The sequence below is a fragment of the Eleutherodactylus coqui genome, chromosome 7 (genome assembly GCF_035609145.1).
Source record: "Eleutherodactylus coqui strain aEleCoq1 chromosome 7, aEleCoq1.hap1, whole genome shotgun sequence".
Classification (NCBI taxonomy): domain Eukaryota; kingdom Metazoa; phylum Chordata; class Amphibia; order Anura; family Eleutherodactylidae; genus Eleutherodactylus; species Eleutherodactylus coqui.
The window spans coordinates 206257946-206275770 of record NC_089843.1 but is presented as its reverse complement, the minus strand read 5'-3'; the positions used below and the strand labels follow the sequence as shown (position 1 = coordinate 206275770).

The following is a 17825-nucleotide window of genomic DNA, read 5'->3' as shown; positions in this document are numbered from 1 at the left end:
AGTGGTTTGGTTTTTCCCGTTATGAATATCATGGCCGCATAAGAGAAAAAAAAACACCTTCGGCTGAATCGGCCCTTAGTCCTTACTGACTAATGCTGAACTAATGCATATACATAGAAACACTACAGCATTATACACTATGAGTTGACTAAGTTAAAGGGATATTCCCACCTCAGTATTTCTTGACCACCTCGCCAACTGTTACAGAAACTGAGGCCGAGGCAGCAACTTTATGCTACTTCTGTAATTCCCACTGAAATGAATGGATGTTATAGAAGTACTATAGCACAGCGAGCTACACTGTTTCCGTGATACAAGAATTATGAAGCACACGGCGAGGTGGTCAGGAAACAACCTTGACTTTCTCATCTCAGCCATGAAACCTTAAAGGGGTTGTCCCGCACCGAAACGTTTTTGTTTTTTTTCAATAGCCCCCCCGTTCGGCACGAGACAAACCCAATGCATGTGTTAAAAAAAGAAAAAGTTTAGTACTTACCCGAATCCCCGCGCTGCGGCGACTTCTTCCTTACCTTACTAAGATGGCCGCCGGGATCTTCACCCACGATGCACCACGGGTCTTCTCCCATGGTGTACCGTGGGCTCTGTGCGCTCCATTGCCGATTCCAGCCTCCTGATTGGCTGGAATCAGCACACGTGACGGGGCGGAGCTACGAGGACCAGCTCTCCGGCACGAGCGGCCCCATTCACCAGGGAGAAGACCGGACTGCGCAAGCGCGTCTAATCGGGCGATTAGATGCTGAAATTAGACGGCACCATGGAGACGAGGACGCTAGCAACGGAGCAGGTAAGTGAATACCTTCTGTATGGCTCATATTTAATGCACGATGTACATTACAAAGTGCATTAATATGGCCATACAGAAGTGCTGAACCCCACTTGCTTTCGCGGGACAACCCCTTTAAGCTGTAAGCATCCCTTTAAGGAAGCCAAGTTCAAAACTATGCATACTGAAATTCTGCAACTACCTATGTTGATATGTACCTGGCATTCAAACTAGGTTATACTGTAAACTGACAAAAGTACTCAAATTGTGTCTAAGGGCTTAGTCACACGGGCGTTTTTTTTTGCTCTATTTGCAGATGCGCTTGCGATCTGCAAATATATATACCCAATGCTTTGCAATAGGATCGGTCACATGGCCGTTTTTTATGCGGATGTGCCGAAACTATATGAAACAGTGATTCGCAAAACGCATGTAACTGCGTTCTGCGCAAATCGTTGTTCTTGTTTATGCGCTCAATGGGGCCGGCGGCAGCAGCGCCGACCCCATTGAGAATATATACTAAGGATCGTTCTCCTCTGCCACAGTTGTAACAACTGTGGCAGAGAAGAACGATGTTCTCTCATTAAATTCAATGGAGCCGGCAATACAGCCGGCTCCATTGAAAACAATAGGCTGCCGGCAAGCGCTGTATTAATTTTCGGGGAAGGGCTTCAAATATCTCCGACAGCTGCAAAAAGGTGAGTATTAAGGATGAGCGAGTATACTCGCTAATGCACTACTCGCTCGAGTAATGTGCCTTAGACGAGTATCTCCTTGCTCGTCCATAAAGATTCGGGGGCCGCCGCGGCTGACAGGTGATTCGCGGCGGGGAGCAGGGGAGAGCGGGCGGGAGAGAGGGAGAGAGAGATCTCCCCTCTGTTCCTCCCCGCTCTCCCCTGCAGCTCCCTGCTCCGCGGCGGCCCCCGAATCTTTAAGGACGAGCAGGGAGATACTCGTCTAAGGCACATTACTCGGACGAGTAGTGCCTTAGCGAGTATACTCGCTCATCCTTAGTGAGTATATATATATTTTTTTATTTTTCACACTTTTTTTGCATGGTTTTCAGGGAAGGGCTTATATTTGAAGCCCTTCCCCAAAAATTAATACAGCGCTTGCTGGCAGTCCATTGCTTTCAATGGAGCCGGCTGTATTGCCGGCTCCATTGAATTCAATGGGCGAATATCGTTCTCCTCTGCCGCAGCTATGGCAGAGGATAGCGGGCAGCTCTCGTGTGACTGAGCCCTTTGGGCTGATAAACGCTGCTAGCAGTGTTTTTTTCTGCTCTGGCGCTGGCTTCGGTCACGTGATTTTTTGTGCGCATCAGTTTTGCGGGGAAAAAAAAATCGCACAAAAAACTCCTGTGTGACTAAGCCCTTATAGTTACATGATGCGAGGCAAATTCTCCTGAGGACACTAACATTGTGACTTTTTTGTCTAAGGACTTTTAATCAAACTGTCGGGACTTATGAAGAACTTCAAAAGTACCTTGAGGGCTATGTGGCCAATCTGGCACTCGATGATGAAAGACGTCATGCCAAGTAAGCCTGTTTTTGACCGTTTCTGTAAAATTGTTTAGAAAAATTATGGGTTTTTGTCTAATAAAGTAATAGGATTGAATTTTTAGAACTTACATAAAACATACAAAAATTCAACTGTCTGGAAGAAATGCTTGAGGATAGATGAGCAGATCCTTATACATGGTCCTACTATTTCTATAGTATAGAAAATCGGTTCTAAGAAATATATTATGAAATGGTTAATTCTGTTAAAATTACTACAAAGAAGTTCTAGTTTAACATCTAAAGTAAATGTTTTGTAGAATTTTCTTTAAACATTCATTACTTTTACATTAATTCTTGAATTCATCAGTTTATTAAACCGCAAGTTCGAACCCCCCAACAGTCACATCAACATTGGGAAAACTCTCCCAAAAATGTAATTACAGATTTTGAATTTGTCTTTCATGAAAATATGTTTGGCACATAACTCAGTCAACTTCGTCCATTTTAACCCCTTAATGATGTAACTAATTTTAGTCCTAATAACTAGTAAACCATTTCCACTTTTATGTCATAATTAGTTTTTTACTTTTTCTTTAAAGGGGTTGTCCCACGCCGAAACAGGTTTTTTTTTTTTCAATAGCCCCCCCGTTCGGCGCGAGACAAACCCGATGCAGGGGTTAAAAAAGAAAACCGGATAGTGCTTACCTGAATCCCCGCGCTCCGGTGACTTCTTACTTACCTGGTGAAGATGGCCGCCGGGATCTCCACCCTCGGTGGACCGCAGATCTTCTGTGCGGTCCATTGCCGATTCCAGACTCCTGATTGGCTGGAATCGGCACGTGACGGGGCGGAGCTATGAGGAGCCGCTCTCCGGCACGAGCAGCCCCATTCAGAAAAGAAGAAGACCGGACTGCGCAAGCGAGTCTAATCCGGCGATTAGACGCTGAAAATTAGACGGCACCATGGAGACGAGGACGCTAGCAACGGAGCAGGTAAGTGAATAACTTCTGTATGGCTCATAATTAATGCACGATGTACATTACAAAGTGCATTAATATGGCCATACAGAAGTGTATAACCCCACTTGCTTTCGCGGGACAACCCCTTTAATGTAGCTGTATAAGAGCTTGCATTCTGTGAGACGAGTTCTAGCTAGAGATGAGCGAACGTGCTCGTTTAGGACAATTACTCGATCGAGCATCGCTTTTTTCGATTAACTGCCTACTCGAGTGAAAAGATTCAGGGGACGGCGAGGTGGAGCAGGGGGTAGCAGTCCAGGGAGGAGCTCTCTTTCCCCCCCACTACCACCTGCTCACTCCCGGCACCCCCTGAATCTTTTCACCCGATTAGGCAGTTACTCGAAAAAAGCGATGCTCGATCGAGTAATTGCTCTGAACAAGCACGTTCACTCATCTCTAATTATGACAACACCAAATTTATATAAGTTTCATTTTGTACAAGAAAAACTGTTTTTTTAACAAAATTTTTTTCTTCAGTGGCACCAAATTCCAAGACCAGAGTATTTTTTATTTTTCCATCTACAGAGCTGTATGAGGGCTTGCTTTTTGCATCCGTAGTGACTTGTGGTTTTTATTGGTAGCATTTTGGGGTATATATGACTTTTTGATAACTAATTTCAGTTTAGGGGAGTGAAATGAACACAAAATGACATTTTTTTAGTTCCTTTCTGTGGAGTTTACCATGCTAAGTAAGGAATGTGGCATTATAGTATAGAGTCATTCCATGTCAAGTGGTCTAAAACAAGAAAAAGAAGGATAAGCTTTTGTTAAAGGGCTGATGAAGTGTATAACTCTATGTAACTGAGGACTATTTAAAATGAATGCACATAGAGAAAAGGTCAATCTTATACTGTGTTATATTCTCTGTGGTTTTGTGCCAGTCTATAATTCTAGAGAGATGGATGGCCTCGGAGTATGGTTCCATATCTGGTATTCTAATGCCACCTGCCACCATGGGACTGGACAGGATATGTTTAACAATTCTTGACTTTTTTTCTTGAACCAAAAAAGAAATATAAATAGCTTGAGATATAGAGGTTAAAACAGAGTTTTTAAGGATTGTAACATATAAGTGAGGCGGGAAATGAGATGGTCAATGATATGACAATATTTTTTCCCCCAAATCAGGAAAAGAGTGGGAGCTAGTTTAGCCAAGGAAGATTCTACAAAGCAAAGGAGGGGGAGATAGATTAAACTATAAAAATCTCTCAAGTTTTTTCCAATCTTAACACTTAAAAGGGTTGTCCCGCGCCCAAATGTTTTTTTTTTTTTCAATAGCCCCCCGTTCGGCGCGAGACAAACCCGATGCAGGGGTTTAAAAAAAAAAAAAACGGATAGTACATACCCGAATCCCCGCGCTCCGGTGACTTCTTACTTACCTTGCGAAGATGGCCGCCGGGATCTTCACCCACGGTGGACCGCAGGTCTTCTCCCATGGTGCACCGTGGGCTCTGTGCGTTCCATTGCAGATTCCAGCCTCCTGATTGGCTGGAATCGGCACACGTGACGGGGCGGAGCTACGAGGAGCAGCTCTCCGGCACGAGCGGCCCCATTCAGAAGGGAGAAGACCGGACTGCGCAAGCGCGTCTAATCGGGCGATTAGACGCTGAAATTAGACGGCTCCATGGAGACGGGGACGCTAGCAATGGAACAGGTAAGTGAATAACTTCTGTATGGCTCATAATTAATGCACAATGTACATTACAAAGTGCATTAATATGGCCATACAGAAGTGCTGAACCCCACTTGCTTTCATGGGACAACCCCTTTAAGTAAGTAGTTGTGGTATTGGACCAATCAAAGGGGAATGACTTGTCTAAGAGCTCTCACCTCAAGCTAGATTGGCCAAAGCACAGTATTTGCTAGCTTTGACCTTCAAACTGGAGAGAGAGCCAAAGAGATCAAGAGTTTTTCGGATTTTGGTTTTGCAGTTTCAGTGTTGCATAAGGGTCTCTAGTATGAAGACAAATAGTGGGGAGACAGGGGACAACCATATCTCATACCTTGCCTGATATCAAAAGGGACAGAGAATACACCCTTGACAAACACTTAGAAATGTTTTAAACTTTTTCAATACATTATATGGTATATTAAAATGTAGTACTGAAAAATGCAACTTGTTCCCCCCAAAAAATAAGCCCTCATGAAGCTACTTCGATGGAAAAATAAGCTTAAAAAAACATGATTTTTGAAAGAGTGGAGGAATGAACAAAACAAAATTGCTGGTCATTAAGAGCTTAAAACCACTATCGTAACTATAGGGGATGCAGGAGGTGTGGTTGCACCCAGGCCCAGGAGCCTTAGGGGCCCATAAGGCCTCTCCTCTCTATATAGAGAGCCTAGTTCTATGAATAAAGCATTATAGTTGGGGGCCCTGTTACAGGTTTTGCATTGGGGTTTCAAGTTATGCCTCTGTGTTAAGGGGTTAAGAGAATTTGAGCGTCCCAAGATAAACTTTTGCACCCGGGCACATGAGCGCTTAGCTACACCCCTGGTTAAAACACTATGATCAAGTTTACTAAAGTTCTCCAGCTTTTAAATAACTTTTTCATGCTGCTTTCACACCGGTGTTAGGGTCAGTTCAGGGTTTCTGTCTCTACTTTTTAGAGAAAAAAAAACTAAATTAAAATGGAAAAGGGGAAATGTAATTTCCCCTCTGATTTAAAAAAAAACAAAAAAAAAACAGGAGTCAAATGGAAAAGCTCCAGTTTGCTTCTGTTCTGTTGGTATTTTCAGATCATTTTTTTCCATTTTACTTCAGTTTCTCTCCTTCAAAAATGGGACAAAGAGACGGAAACCCTTAACTGACCTTAAAGGGGTTGTCCCGCGCCGAAACGTTTTTTTGTTTTTTTTCAATAGCCCCCCCCCGTTCGGCGCGAGACAAACCCGATGCAGGGGTTTAAAAAAAAAACCGCATAGTACTTACCCGAATGCCCGCGCTCCGGTGACTTCTTACTTACCTTGCGAAGATGGCCGCCGGGATCTTCACCCACGGTGGACCGCAGGTCTTCTCCCATGGTGCACCGTGGGCTCTGTGCGTTCCATTGCCGATTCCAGCCTCCTGATTGGCTGGAATCGGCACACGTGATGGGGCGGAGCTACGAGGAGCAGCTCTCCAGCACTAGCGGCCCCATTCAGAGGGGAGAAGACCGGACTGCGCAAGCGCGTCTAATCGGGAGATTAGACGCTGAAATTAGACGGCACCATGGAGACGGGGACGCCAGCAACGGAACAGGTAAGTGAATAACTTCTGTATGGCTCATAATTAATGCACAATGTACATTACAAAGTGCATTAATATGGCCATACAGAAGTGTATAGACCCACTTGCTTTCGCGGGACAACCCCTTTAACGCTGGTGTGCGAGCAGCTGAAGATAAAGCTTATTTCTTTTATCATGCTCTACTTCTTTCAATGCAGACAGCAATATAAAGACCACGGTCCTATATAATCCCACTCTGATTGTTTATTTAGTGTTGGCACTAATCTGCCCCTGGAGGGGTAGACTCCTAGTTATGCTGGGCTCAGCAGACTGCCGAGCATACATTTTATCCTTCCAAGTAGAATATAAAGTGTGGCACCCATTCAGATGCCTTTATTCACGTTATGAACAATCAACGCGCGGTTGCAAAACTGTGAATTCCGGAGAAAAAATTAATCTGCATGCCCCTTAAATGTAATCTTGATGTGTCCACATATATATATCCAACACATGCCCAAAGAAGTAGTCATGCTAACCAAAATTTAAATAGCAATAGAGATGAGCAAGCACGCTCGGTTAAGGAAATTACTCGAGCGAGCATCGGTCTTTCGAAGGGCAGCGTGGGTGAGCAAGGGGTTGCGGGGGGAGGGGCGGGGGGAGGAGAGAGATCTCTCTCACTCTACCCCCTCTTCCCCCCGCCACCCCCCGAATTTTATCGGACGAGTATGCAGAACGATGCTCGCTCGAGTAATTGCCTTGACCGAGCGTGCTCGCTCATCTCTAAAGAGCAATGATGATCACACAATCTTATGAGAGGCTGCACTTCCTTCCCCGTACTATCGGGACTCCCCCCGTACTATATAGTAATAGTTTTTGTCCAATAATTGTGAATAGAAAAACATTTAAACGTGTGATTTGACTTTCTTTAGAAAATCCACAGACAGACAACTTGACAAGATGGTGTCACTGGAAATGATTCAGATGATGGAAACCGTTTCCAAATTTTCTTCTTCGCCTTTCCATGATCTGGAGATTATCACCACGTTGGGTGTCGGTGGGTTCGGGAGAGTGGAGCTTGTAAGGAATTTTACTGCCTATTAATTCACTTCCTAGACTTTACAGTGAGCATGCAAAAGGAATATTATCTATGAACTCTTTGGGTTTCTTCTCAGTATGTGAAAGTCTAACGCCACTCAAAACCCAACGCTTCAGGTGGAACTGCTCTCCCCAGTATACTATTTCCCCTTTTACACTACATAGAGGGAACAACTTGGCTCATTAGCCTATAAGGGCGGCCTCACACTGGTTTATTTGCATGCGCAAAATTCAGAGGAAGTACCCATTGGCTTCAATGGGTTTGTTCTCATTACATTTATTTGTGTGTGTGGGAAAACCGCAGCATACTCTATAAAGGTCCTCATAGAAGTCCATGGGGGGGGCAGAGGGTGTGCGGAAATGTGCGAGCAATATGCAAATGAACCTGCCCTGCGAAGGCCAAAAGTATAGTAAAAATTGCCAATATGCATTCAAAAAAGACTTGTTCCTAAACAATAAAATAAACTCTTCACTCTTGCAAAACACGCTCATCTGTTGAAGCCCTAATATACAGCCCCGTATGTCCGTGTGAGTGAGCCCTTATACAAAAATCCCCAAAGACCTCTGAAACTTTAGCTTGAACCCCCAGTCAGTACTTTTACCATGGAGTGTCCTTTTTTTCCAATGGCTGTTGTTTGCATCCATATGCAACGCCATACAGCGGACATAATAAGTCTGTTAACACGCCAGGTTATTGCCACCTTCATTGTGACCCGTTATCCCTACCATACCACCAAACACACCCTTGTGAAGATAATGCCAAAAAGTTCCCCCTCGGTCTCATCAGACAGAACACGTTCACCCACAGACTTTGACAGACTTGATGTAGGTTTCAGCAAAAAATAGCTTGTCTTTGTTAGAAAAGGCTTCCATCTTGCCCCCCCCCCCCTTCTCCACAGCTCAGACATATGAAGAACACGGGAAATGGTCATGACTACATAACCAGTACTTGCCAGAAACTCATGCCGCTTCTTTAACATCGCTGTAGGCCTTTTTGTTTTCTCATACATTTTTAGGGAACGTCCAGTTTTCGGTAAAGTCACTATTGTGCCAAATGTAATCCACTTCTTGATGGCCGTCTTCACTGTGTTCCATGATATATGTAATGCCATAGAATGTTTTGCACCACTGTTATAACTTATGGTGTGTTTTAGACACTTTTGGATACTTTCATCTGACAAAAGGTTAATGGTTTTCTAGAAAGGGGATGTGGCCTCAACAGCTAAAATTACACAAAATTTGCGACAAAATTTTGACACTAAATTTGCCATAAACTAAGCTAACTAATAGGTGGCATAAAGTTATATTAAATGAACTCAAGATGTGCCACATTTATTATCCTGCAGAGTCACTGTGATAAATGTATTATGAAATTGCCCTAGAAATACTCCAGGTCATATAAACACTAGAGATGAGTGAGCACGCTCGGTTAAGGCAGTTACTCGAGTGAGCATCGGTTTTCTCGAGTAACTGCATACTCGTCCAAGCAAATGCGGAGGGAGCAGGGGTTAGCGGGGGGTAGAGAGAGATCTCTCTCACTCCCCCCCCCCCCCCCCCCGCCGCCCCCCTCGCATTTGCTCGGACGAGTATGCAGTTACTCGAGAAGACCAATGCTCGCTCGAGTAACTGCCGTAACCGAGCGTGCTCGCTCATCTCTAAAAAACAGCATTCTATTTGCCAAAGGCAACAAAATACCCAGAAGTAATATCCCATAAAATATAAAATAAATACTTTATTATTCAAAAAAACAAAGACAACATCAAATAATATTTAAAATAAATGGGCAAATGGTGGTGGCGATGAGATGTGACCAGCAGTCATCAGTTAGTATCATGTGTTTAAGGCCGCCTGCACACGGGTGGAAATCCCGCGGCGGTATTTCCCGCGGGATTTCCGCCACTGAAAGTTTGCATAGGAGTGCATTACAATACGCACTCCTATGCAGACGGCCGCGGTTTGGCCGCGCGAAATCTCGCGCGGCAAACAAACCGCGGCATGTCCTATTTTTGTGCGGGGCACGCACTCACCCGGCCGCCGGCTCCGGTCTGCGCATGCGCCGGCACATGAAAGAGCCGGGGCCACCAGGCGCGGGTGAGTACGCACTCGTCCCTGCAGGCTCTCGGGTCGGGTCCCGCGGCGAGAATTCTCGCTGCCGGATCCGACCCGCTCGTGTGCAGGCGGCCTAATTCTACACATACAACCTCCAAAAGCCTTTTGAATAATAAAGTCATTATATGATATTTATGGGGATATTGCCTATGGGTATTTTTTGCCTTTGGCAATGAGTACTGTGATGAATCTGGCACATTTTAAGACTGTCTACTAGAGATGAGCGAGCGTACTCGGTTCGGGTGTTTTTTGGACCCGAGCACTGCTTTTTCCAAGTAACTGACTACTCGTACGAAAAGATTCGGGGGGCGGCATGGTGGAGCGGGGGGTAGCAGTGGGGAACAGGGGGGAGCTCTCTCTCTCCCCCCCCCACTCCCCTCTGCAACCCCCCACGCACCCCTGGCGCCCCCCGAATTTTTTAGTACGAGTAGTCAGTTACTCGGAAAAAGCGGTGCTCGGGTCCAAAAAACACCCGAACCGAGTACGCTCGCTCATCTCTACTGTCTACTCTAAGTTTGCACTGTCTAATTATTAGATAGTATTAGTAAATCTGCCCCAATGTATATGAGATCATTACTATTGTTGGTGATACAAATAATTTGTGTTCCTGTACAGGTAAAAGTAAAAAGTGCCACCTTAGTGTTTGCTATGAAATGTATTAAGAAGAGACACATTGTGGATAACAGGCAACAAGAACATATACACTCTGAAAAGAATATTTTAAGAGAAGCCCGCTCTCCATTCATAGTGAAGTAAGTATGATATGGTAGTCAGTCTAAGAACACCCGTACGTGTTGGGCTATGTATGTCCTACATGAATCAAGATAGTGGGACCAATTTACTCAGATCGACATTTTACATAACAGCCAAAGTTAACTCTGCAACAAATACACAGTATAAAACGTTCTAGGCCTCTTTATACATTTGTCCAGTGTGGCACGTCTTCCGTGCATCAGCTGAAAGTCTACACCAGCTTTGAACTGGAGTAGGTATTTTGTATATTCCAAGCTGCTTTTGGTATAGGATATAGTAAATGTGATGGGAGGTGCATGTCCCTGTCCCCTAAAACCAGGCCCCACCCACTTTGGGAAAAAGGAACAGGGCACAGTGTAAATGCCTTAAAAGTTGCAGTTTGGGCAAATGCGTCAAAATTGCATCGAGGGTTAATTAAATAGGCCTCAATAAATCAAATTTGCCGACAACACAAAGCTAGGAGGGATAGCTAACACTAAGGAAGAGAGGGAGAGTATTCAAAAGATCTAGAAAAGTTTGAACAGTGGGCAGCAACTAACAGAATGGGATTTAGCAAGGAGAAATGCAAAGTCCTACATCTGGGCAAGGAAAATGAAAAAAGCACATACAGAATGGGAGGAATTGGACTAAGCAGCAGCACATGTGAAAAAGACTTGGGTATGCTAATAGATCATAGACTGAACATGAGTCAACAATGTGATGCAGCAGCCAAAAAGCAAACACAATTCTGGGATGTATTAAGAGAAACATAGAGTGGATTGGAAAGGGGTTAATAGCTGTCTACAAATATCTGAAGGGCTATCACAGTGCAGAGGGAACAGCCCTATTCTCATCTGCACAGGGAAAAACTAGAAGCAATGGGATGAAACTGAAAGGGAGGAGACACAGATTAGATATTAGAAAAAACTTTCTGAAAGTGAGGGTGATCAATGAGTGGGGTGTATCTGCGTTTTCCTGCACCCTGGGCAAAATATCTAATTTATTGTCCCCCAACTGAAAAATAAAGGCTTATCTACACTGGCAAGTCTGGGTTGCACTTGACAATTTTTGGAGCACTGTGCATCAGACAGACTCGGGTGAGCGTCATGGCCTCTTCTAAGGTCTGCAACATAACTTTCATGGGTCACATGACCTGAGAGCAGCTCAGTCCCGTTCAAGGGAATGGGACTGAGCTGCTATACTAGGCACAGCTGTCACTTCAGTCATCTGATCAGCTGGGATCTTCAGTTGTAGATCCTCACTGATCAACTATTGTAGGTGTAGTACCAGTAAACACCTTTAATAAAGAGGCTATGTGCCCTGACAGTATGCCAGTACAAGCAAATCTCATTCATAGTGTCCAATAGTTATTCCCAAGTTTTAACAAGATGCATTCTATAAACATATATTACCTTAATCATATATAATAAAGGTATATAAAGTAGTAATGACATAAAGAAATGCATACATAAATAAAATACATTTTACAGCAGACATAGAGGACACATACTAACTTAAACCCTGGGGATGACTTCATTGCTGTTAGGAGTCCTCAGCTCAATATTCCGTAGAGCTCCATGAGATGTTGTGTGGAGAGATGCTACAGGTCTTGAGAAGGTGGATGAAGGATCGAATGGTGAAAAGGGAAGGGGGAATAGAGAACTGACACAAGAGAGGGAGATAAGTGGACTGAGAACAGCCACTGGAGGAGGGATAGTAAGAGGGGGAAGAGAGGACCAAAGGAAGAAGTAGGACAGAGAGCAACACAAGGAGCTGGGAGCCTCCTCTGTTAGGAGGAGTAGTTTGTGGAAGGTTTGAGATGTTCTGCAGAGCAATATTTGCAGCCTTCATTGACTTACCACTCTAGGGAGTGCATGGCCAGACAGGTAATGTGGGTCAAGAACAGGCTAAGTGCAGAGAGAGGAGGAGAAAGAGCTAACTCAGAGACACAAGGTCTACTGACAATGTCCTCCCACTCATGAGGCTAGTGTGACGCACATCAGCATGGCAGGGAGGCGGAACAATGTGATCAGTCCGTAGGTACTGTAGGGCAAGTCTGGCAGTGATGGTCACTGTATAATGCGAAGGAGTGTCCGTCTCTGTGTACAATGTACAATGTTCCTCCTTCTCCTCTTTGTGCAGTATGGCACACCCACTGCCTTCCCTCCTAACTGAGCCCTGCCTGGTCTATCTGCCCTCACTGGTGGTCTCCCTCTTGGTGACAGATTGATGCTTCTGGTCAGTAATTGCAGCTGATGTTTCCTTGGACGATTGGTAGATATCCCTCTGGCACTTGCCTTGCAACAGCTGGACAGCACCACTCCAGGAATCCACTATTTCTCTCTGGTGCAGGAAAATCCAGTTCTCGGGTAGCACTGGGGCAGCTCACTCCTCACAAGGCTCTCTGCTTTCTGTGGAAACTGCTAAGCCACACGACAACTTGCCTCTTATAGTCAGTCAACAAGCAGCCCAGGCCCTGCTAAACCATAGCAGTAAACCTTTCTGAAGGGTCTAGCAAAAACATATGAGGTCCAGTAATAATATATATAGATATATATGCATCGGTATTTAACCCCAGCAGTAACATCACATGTGGGCTTCAGAAAGTAAAATAAACTGCTCTAACATCACTATTGGATTTCAGGCAGTTAACCAACCTACCAACTTAGAGCTGGCGACACCAATGGCGTGTAGGGAACAATACAGTGAGGTATATATTTATGGTTTATTAAAGCCTGCATTGTCCAGATACCTTGTAAAAGGGAGGCTTAATCCCTCCTTTGTGGTTCCCTTTAAGCTGCTGTGACATTACAATTAGTAATGGGTCACGCTTACGATAACTGGTGGAATACTTCACCACTGAGGGACTTTCTGGAGAGCCACGATTGAGATAACCTCTACTTAGCACCATGGTGATCACACTCCTATGATACTAATGCATAGAAATAAACTTCAATGCACTGGAGACCCAATAAAACCTCAGCCTTCATTCATCTCATCCTTTAAACATTGCAAGGTGAATAAATGCTGATATTTTATTGGATTCTCTGATGTCTTGAATTTTCTTCCATGTGGTGTAGTTGGCACTTTGGTGCAAATACTGTACAAAGTGAGAACCAAGCTATATACTGGACTTCCTTTTAAAGGGTTTTCCAGGCAGTACCCACTGTCAGAGCTGGAATACACCAGGGTCAGAGCGGAAGCTGCAGCACCGACCCCTGGGTAGTGGCGAGTGTTCGTAATTGCAGGCACAGCTCTCATTGAAATTAATAGGACCCGAGCCTGCAACCACAAGTGCAGCTCCTATTGATTTCAGTGAAAGCTGCGCCTGCAATTACGAACACTGGCCACTGAACAGGGGCCGGAGCAGTGGCCCTGATGTATCCCAGAAGAGCAAATTTTTCACGCATGAATAGGCGTGTGAAAAAAATTTGCACATCGCGTGTAGAAAAAATCACGTGACCGGGTGCTTTAGCACTCACATGTTCTATCTTTTGCAGGTGCGAATTTTAAACGCTTCCAAAAAACTGGACATGTGATCACTTCTAATAGATCAATTTTGAAAACGCACCCATACATGCGCATAAAATTCGCTTGTCTGACTGAGCTCTAAATCAGAATTAACCATCATCCAGACTGTTTTAGGCCTCATTCACACAAGCGCGTAAGAGACACCGAAGGTACCTGCGCAAAATAAATGCGGCTAACTGCGCAAAAATGGCATGAACAGGCGTTTTCACCTAAATAAGCTTTATTAGTGGTGAAATTGCCCATTCGCATGATCGGGAGCTGCGTGGTGCGTGTGATCCAGCTCCCTTAGGAGCCTATGGAAACTTCTGCGCAGCTCGCACCATAGATAGGTCGGGTCCTTTCTTTTTACATAGCTGGGAATTTCAGTTGCGGGATTTCAGTCGTCCACGCACTATTACTTTAGCTACGATTTTTTTCCACGCGCTTAAAATTTTTTCGTCTGAACGCTTCCATAGAAATCCATTGGTTCTATTAGCCACAATTTTTTTGCGTGGGTAACTTTGGCGTTTCGCGCTCATGTGAATGAGGCCTTACACGTTTGATATGGCAAAGTGCATCCTACATTCTGAATCAGTTTTTCCATATGTTTCATGAATACAAATCTTTTTTCCAGGTTATATCGCACTTTCAAAGACACAAAGTATGTGTACATGCTGCTCGAAGCATGTCTGGGGGGAGAACTATGGAGCCTCTTGAGAGATAGGTAAAGTTTTCTTATAATTACACTTTCATTCAGCTTAGTCTTATTATGATGAGTACAATTAGGTAAAATGGTATTCCGAGCCCCCCAAAAAATGTAATGAAAGCTGGGGATCATAAAATAAGAAAAGAAGCATAACTCATTGTTCAAATAAGGGAGGTGGAATGGAACCTTCACAGTGCCACCTAGGCATTCCATCTCCCTTATTTGCATATTACCCAGAGGGACGTGCATGGCCATTTGAGTCTCCTCACTCGCCGTCTCCCTAAGGAGAAAAGATAGTGTTTCTGACCTCATTTGTTCAATTCATTGCCACTCTACTGCTACAGCGATGACCTGACCGCTGAGGTCGGCGATTGGCCAGCAGGGGTTGAGTTGGGAAGCCATGCACATCACCGATGCAACTAGACTGGTACTCCAGTGATGTTGTACCCAACTGCCCACATGACCTCTGAGGCCAGTGACTCACTGTAGCAATCACATAGATAAGTCAGTTACATTAATGCAGGAGAGCTGGAAGTAAAGATCATCGGAGGGCAACGAAGCTCTGGTGTCAGAATGAAGTGAGTGAGTTCAAGTGAGGTGATTTATGCCTTTTTTTAAATTATTTTCCAATGAGTCCAGCTTTCATTAAATTTATGATGGTCTTGAAAAACCCCTTGGAAAAAATATTTTAATAATCCAGTCTTGCAAAGTACATGCATGTATTCCAATCTACTATAGTCGGTGTCTATGTTGTCAAGAAGCCTGAGAAGCAACCAAGCCAGTGGCTTATGAATGATCAAAGGGGGCCTTCTTCGTTTTTAATTTAGCTTAATTGGAAGTGCAAACGAATCGTTTCTAGGATCTGACTGAAAATTACATTTGGCATGATGACTGTGTGGGCGCTCGAGAAACCAAAATGTTTGAACACTGTCATCCAGCACGTGTGTCATGTCAAAATGATGCTGAACATTGAAAAGATTTTACACTAGAAAGAAAAATATCCACTATTTTCTCTGCAGAGGCAGTTTTGATGAGACTACAGCTAAGTTCTGTATCGGATGTGTGGCTGAGGCTTTTGAGTATCTGCATCATATTGGTGTTATGTATCGAGATTTAAAGCCAGAGAACCTACTGCTGGACACTGACGGCTACGTCAAACTGGTAAGCTTGCACTTTCAACAAAGGCGTAACTACAAAGTCTTGGGCCCCAATGCAGAATCAGTAACAGGGTCCCATACCTACCATATTCCACTTCTAATACTGGTATCTGCTTATGTCATGGAGAGGCATTTGGGCCCCCTAGCTCTAGGGCCCGGTAGTGACTGCTATCTCTGCACCCCCATAGCTACACCCCTGACTTTCAAATTTATATAATTGTTTAAAACTTTTAATTATAAATGTATGTAGCCAACGACAGGGGTGTAGCTAAAGACTCACGGGCCCGGCAGCAAAAGTTTACCTTGGGGTCCCCTAACTTCTCTTAAGCCCTTAACGCAGAGGCGTAACTTGAAGCTCCTGGGCCCCAATGCAAAATCTGTAACAGGGCCCCCTGTCATAGTGCTGGGCTCCCTATATGGAGAGGAGAGGCCTTATGGGTACAACCGATGTTGCTGATGCTTTAAAGGTTTTCAATGAGAGTTAAAAGGCCTGTTTTTTTCTAGAACCAGCGCGACTCTTATCCATGGGGTGTGTCTGGCATTTCCCCTTAGCTCCATTCACTTCAATAGGGTTGAACGGCAATACTAAACAAAGCCAGGATAGAATCTTCTTCTTATTTTCTACAACATGCTACATTTATGATTCTTGCGAGAAGTACTGAACGCTGAGCACTGTACACGTATGGAGTTGGGATGCTGTAGACACAGGAGGTGTGCCCAAGCCAGCACTAGTAGGTGTTAGTTGTATATTACAGTTGGCACTCAACTGCAACTGCCAGAATTGGAGAATGAAGTTAAAGGGGTTGTCCCCCGCCGAAACGGGTTTTTTTTTTTTTCAATACGCCCCCCGTTCGGCGCGAGACAAACCCAATGCATGTGTTAAAAAAAACAAACCGTTTATTACTTACCCGAATCCCCGCGCTGCGGCGACTTCTTCCTTACCTTACTAAGATGGCCGCCGGGATCTTCACCCACGATGCACCGCGGGTCTTCTCCCATGGTGCACCGTGGGCTCTGTGCGGTCCATTGCCGATTCCAGCCTCCTGATTGGCTGGAATCGGCACACGTGACGGGGCGGAGCTACGAGGAGCAGCTCTCCGGCACGAGCGGCCCCATTCACCAGGGACAAGACCGGACTGCGCAAGCGCGTCTAATCGGGCGATTAGACGCTGAAATTAGACGGCACCATGGAAACGAGGACGCTAGCAATGGAACAGGTAAGTGAATAACTTCTGTATGGCTCATAATTAATGCACGATGTATATTACAAAGTGCATTAATATGGCCATACAGAAGTGTATAGACCCACTTTGTTTCGCGGGACAACCCCTTTAATGAAAAGTTATTCCGTAATGTAATTTTACTGTCATATTACATGGATAGGATTGATGGAACTTGTTAGAATATGTACAACCCCAAACTCCAACAAAGTTGGGAAGCTGTGTAAAATGAAAATAAATGTTAAGAAAAAGAGAATGTAATGATTTGGAAATTTCATCTAAACATATATTATTCACAATGGATCACCGAAAACATATCAGAGGGGGAAGGGAGACTGATCCATTTAATTTTCAAAAAATTAACTAATTTAGAAATTGAAGGCAGCAACACATCTCACAAAAGTTGGGTCAGGGCCGTGTCTAACATTGTATAGCATCCGCTCTTCTTTAGGCCTCAGTCAGACGGGCGTTTTTATGTGCCCACGTTACTTGTGTTTGAGATCCGCATCTATATAGAACCAATGCTTTTCAATGGCAATGGTCATATGCCTGATATTTACCTGCACAGCGGTAAATATAGGGCAGCTGATTTTAAAATGCAGGTAACTGCGGCATCTGACTTTTTTGTATGTGAAACCCCTGAATGTGACAGTGCCGACCCCATTGAGAACATACAGTGAAGATCGCGATCCTCTAGCACAGCTAAAAGCTGCCTCTGATTGGTCACAGTGCTCAGCCAATTAGAGGCAGCCCTTTCAATAGGCGGGGATTTTAAATATATATATATAT

At 44.4% G+C, this 17825-nt stretch overlaps 1 protein-coding gene across 1 annotated transcript in view; it reads left to right on the top strand.

The window, feature by feature from the left end:
* PRKG2 (protein kinase cGMP-dependent 2) overlaps nt 1–17825 on the top strand; it is an 88009-nt gene that overhangs the window by 46703 nt on the left and 23481 nt on the right. Inside the window, exons 10-14 of the mRNA XM_066574918.1 lie at nt 2224–2322; nt 7437–7584; nt 10327–10463; nt 14588–14677; nt 15679–15820. Coding sequence (XP_066431015.1) covers nt 2224–2322; nt 7437–7584; nt 10327–10463; nt 14588–14677; nt 15679–15820 — 616 coding nt within the window. The remainder of the gene's footprint in view (nt 1–2223; nt 2323–7436; nt 7585–10326; nt 10464–14587; nt 14678–15678; nt 15821–17825) is intronic.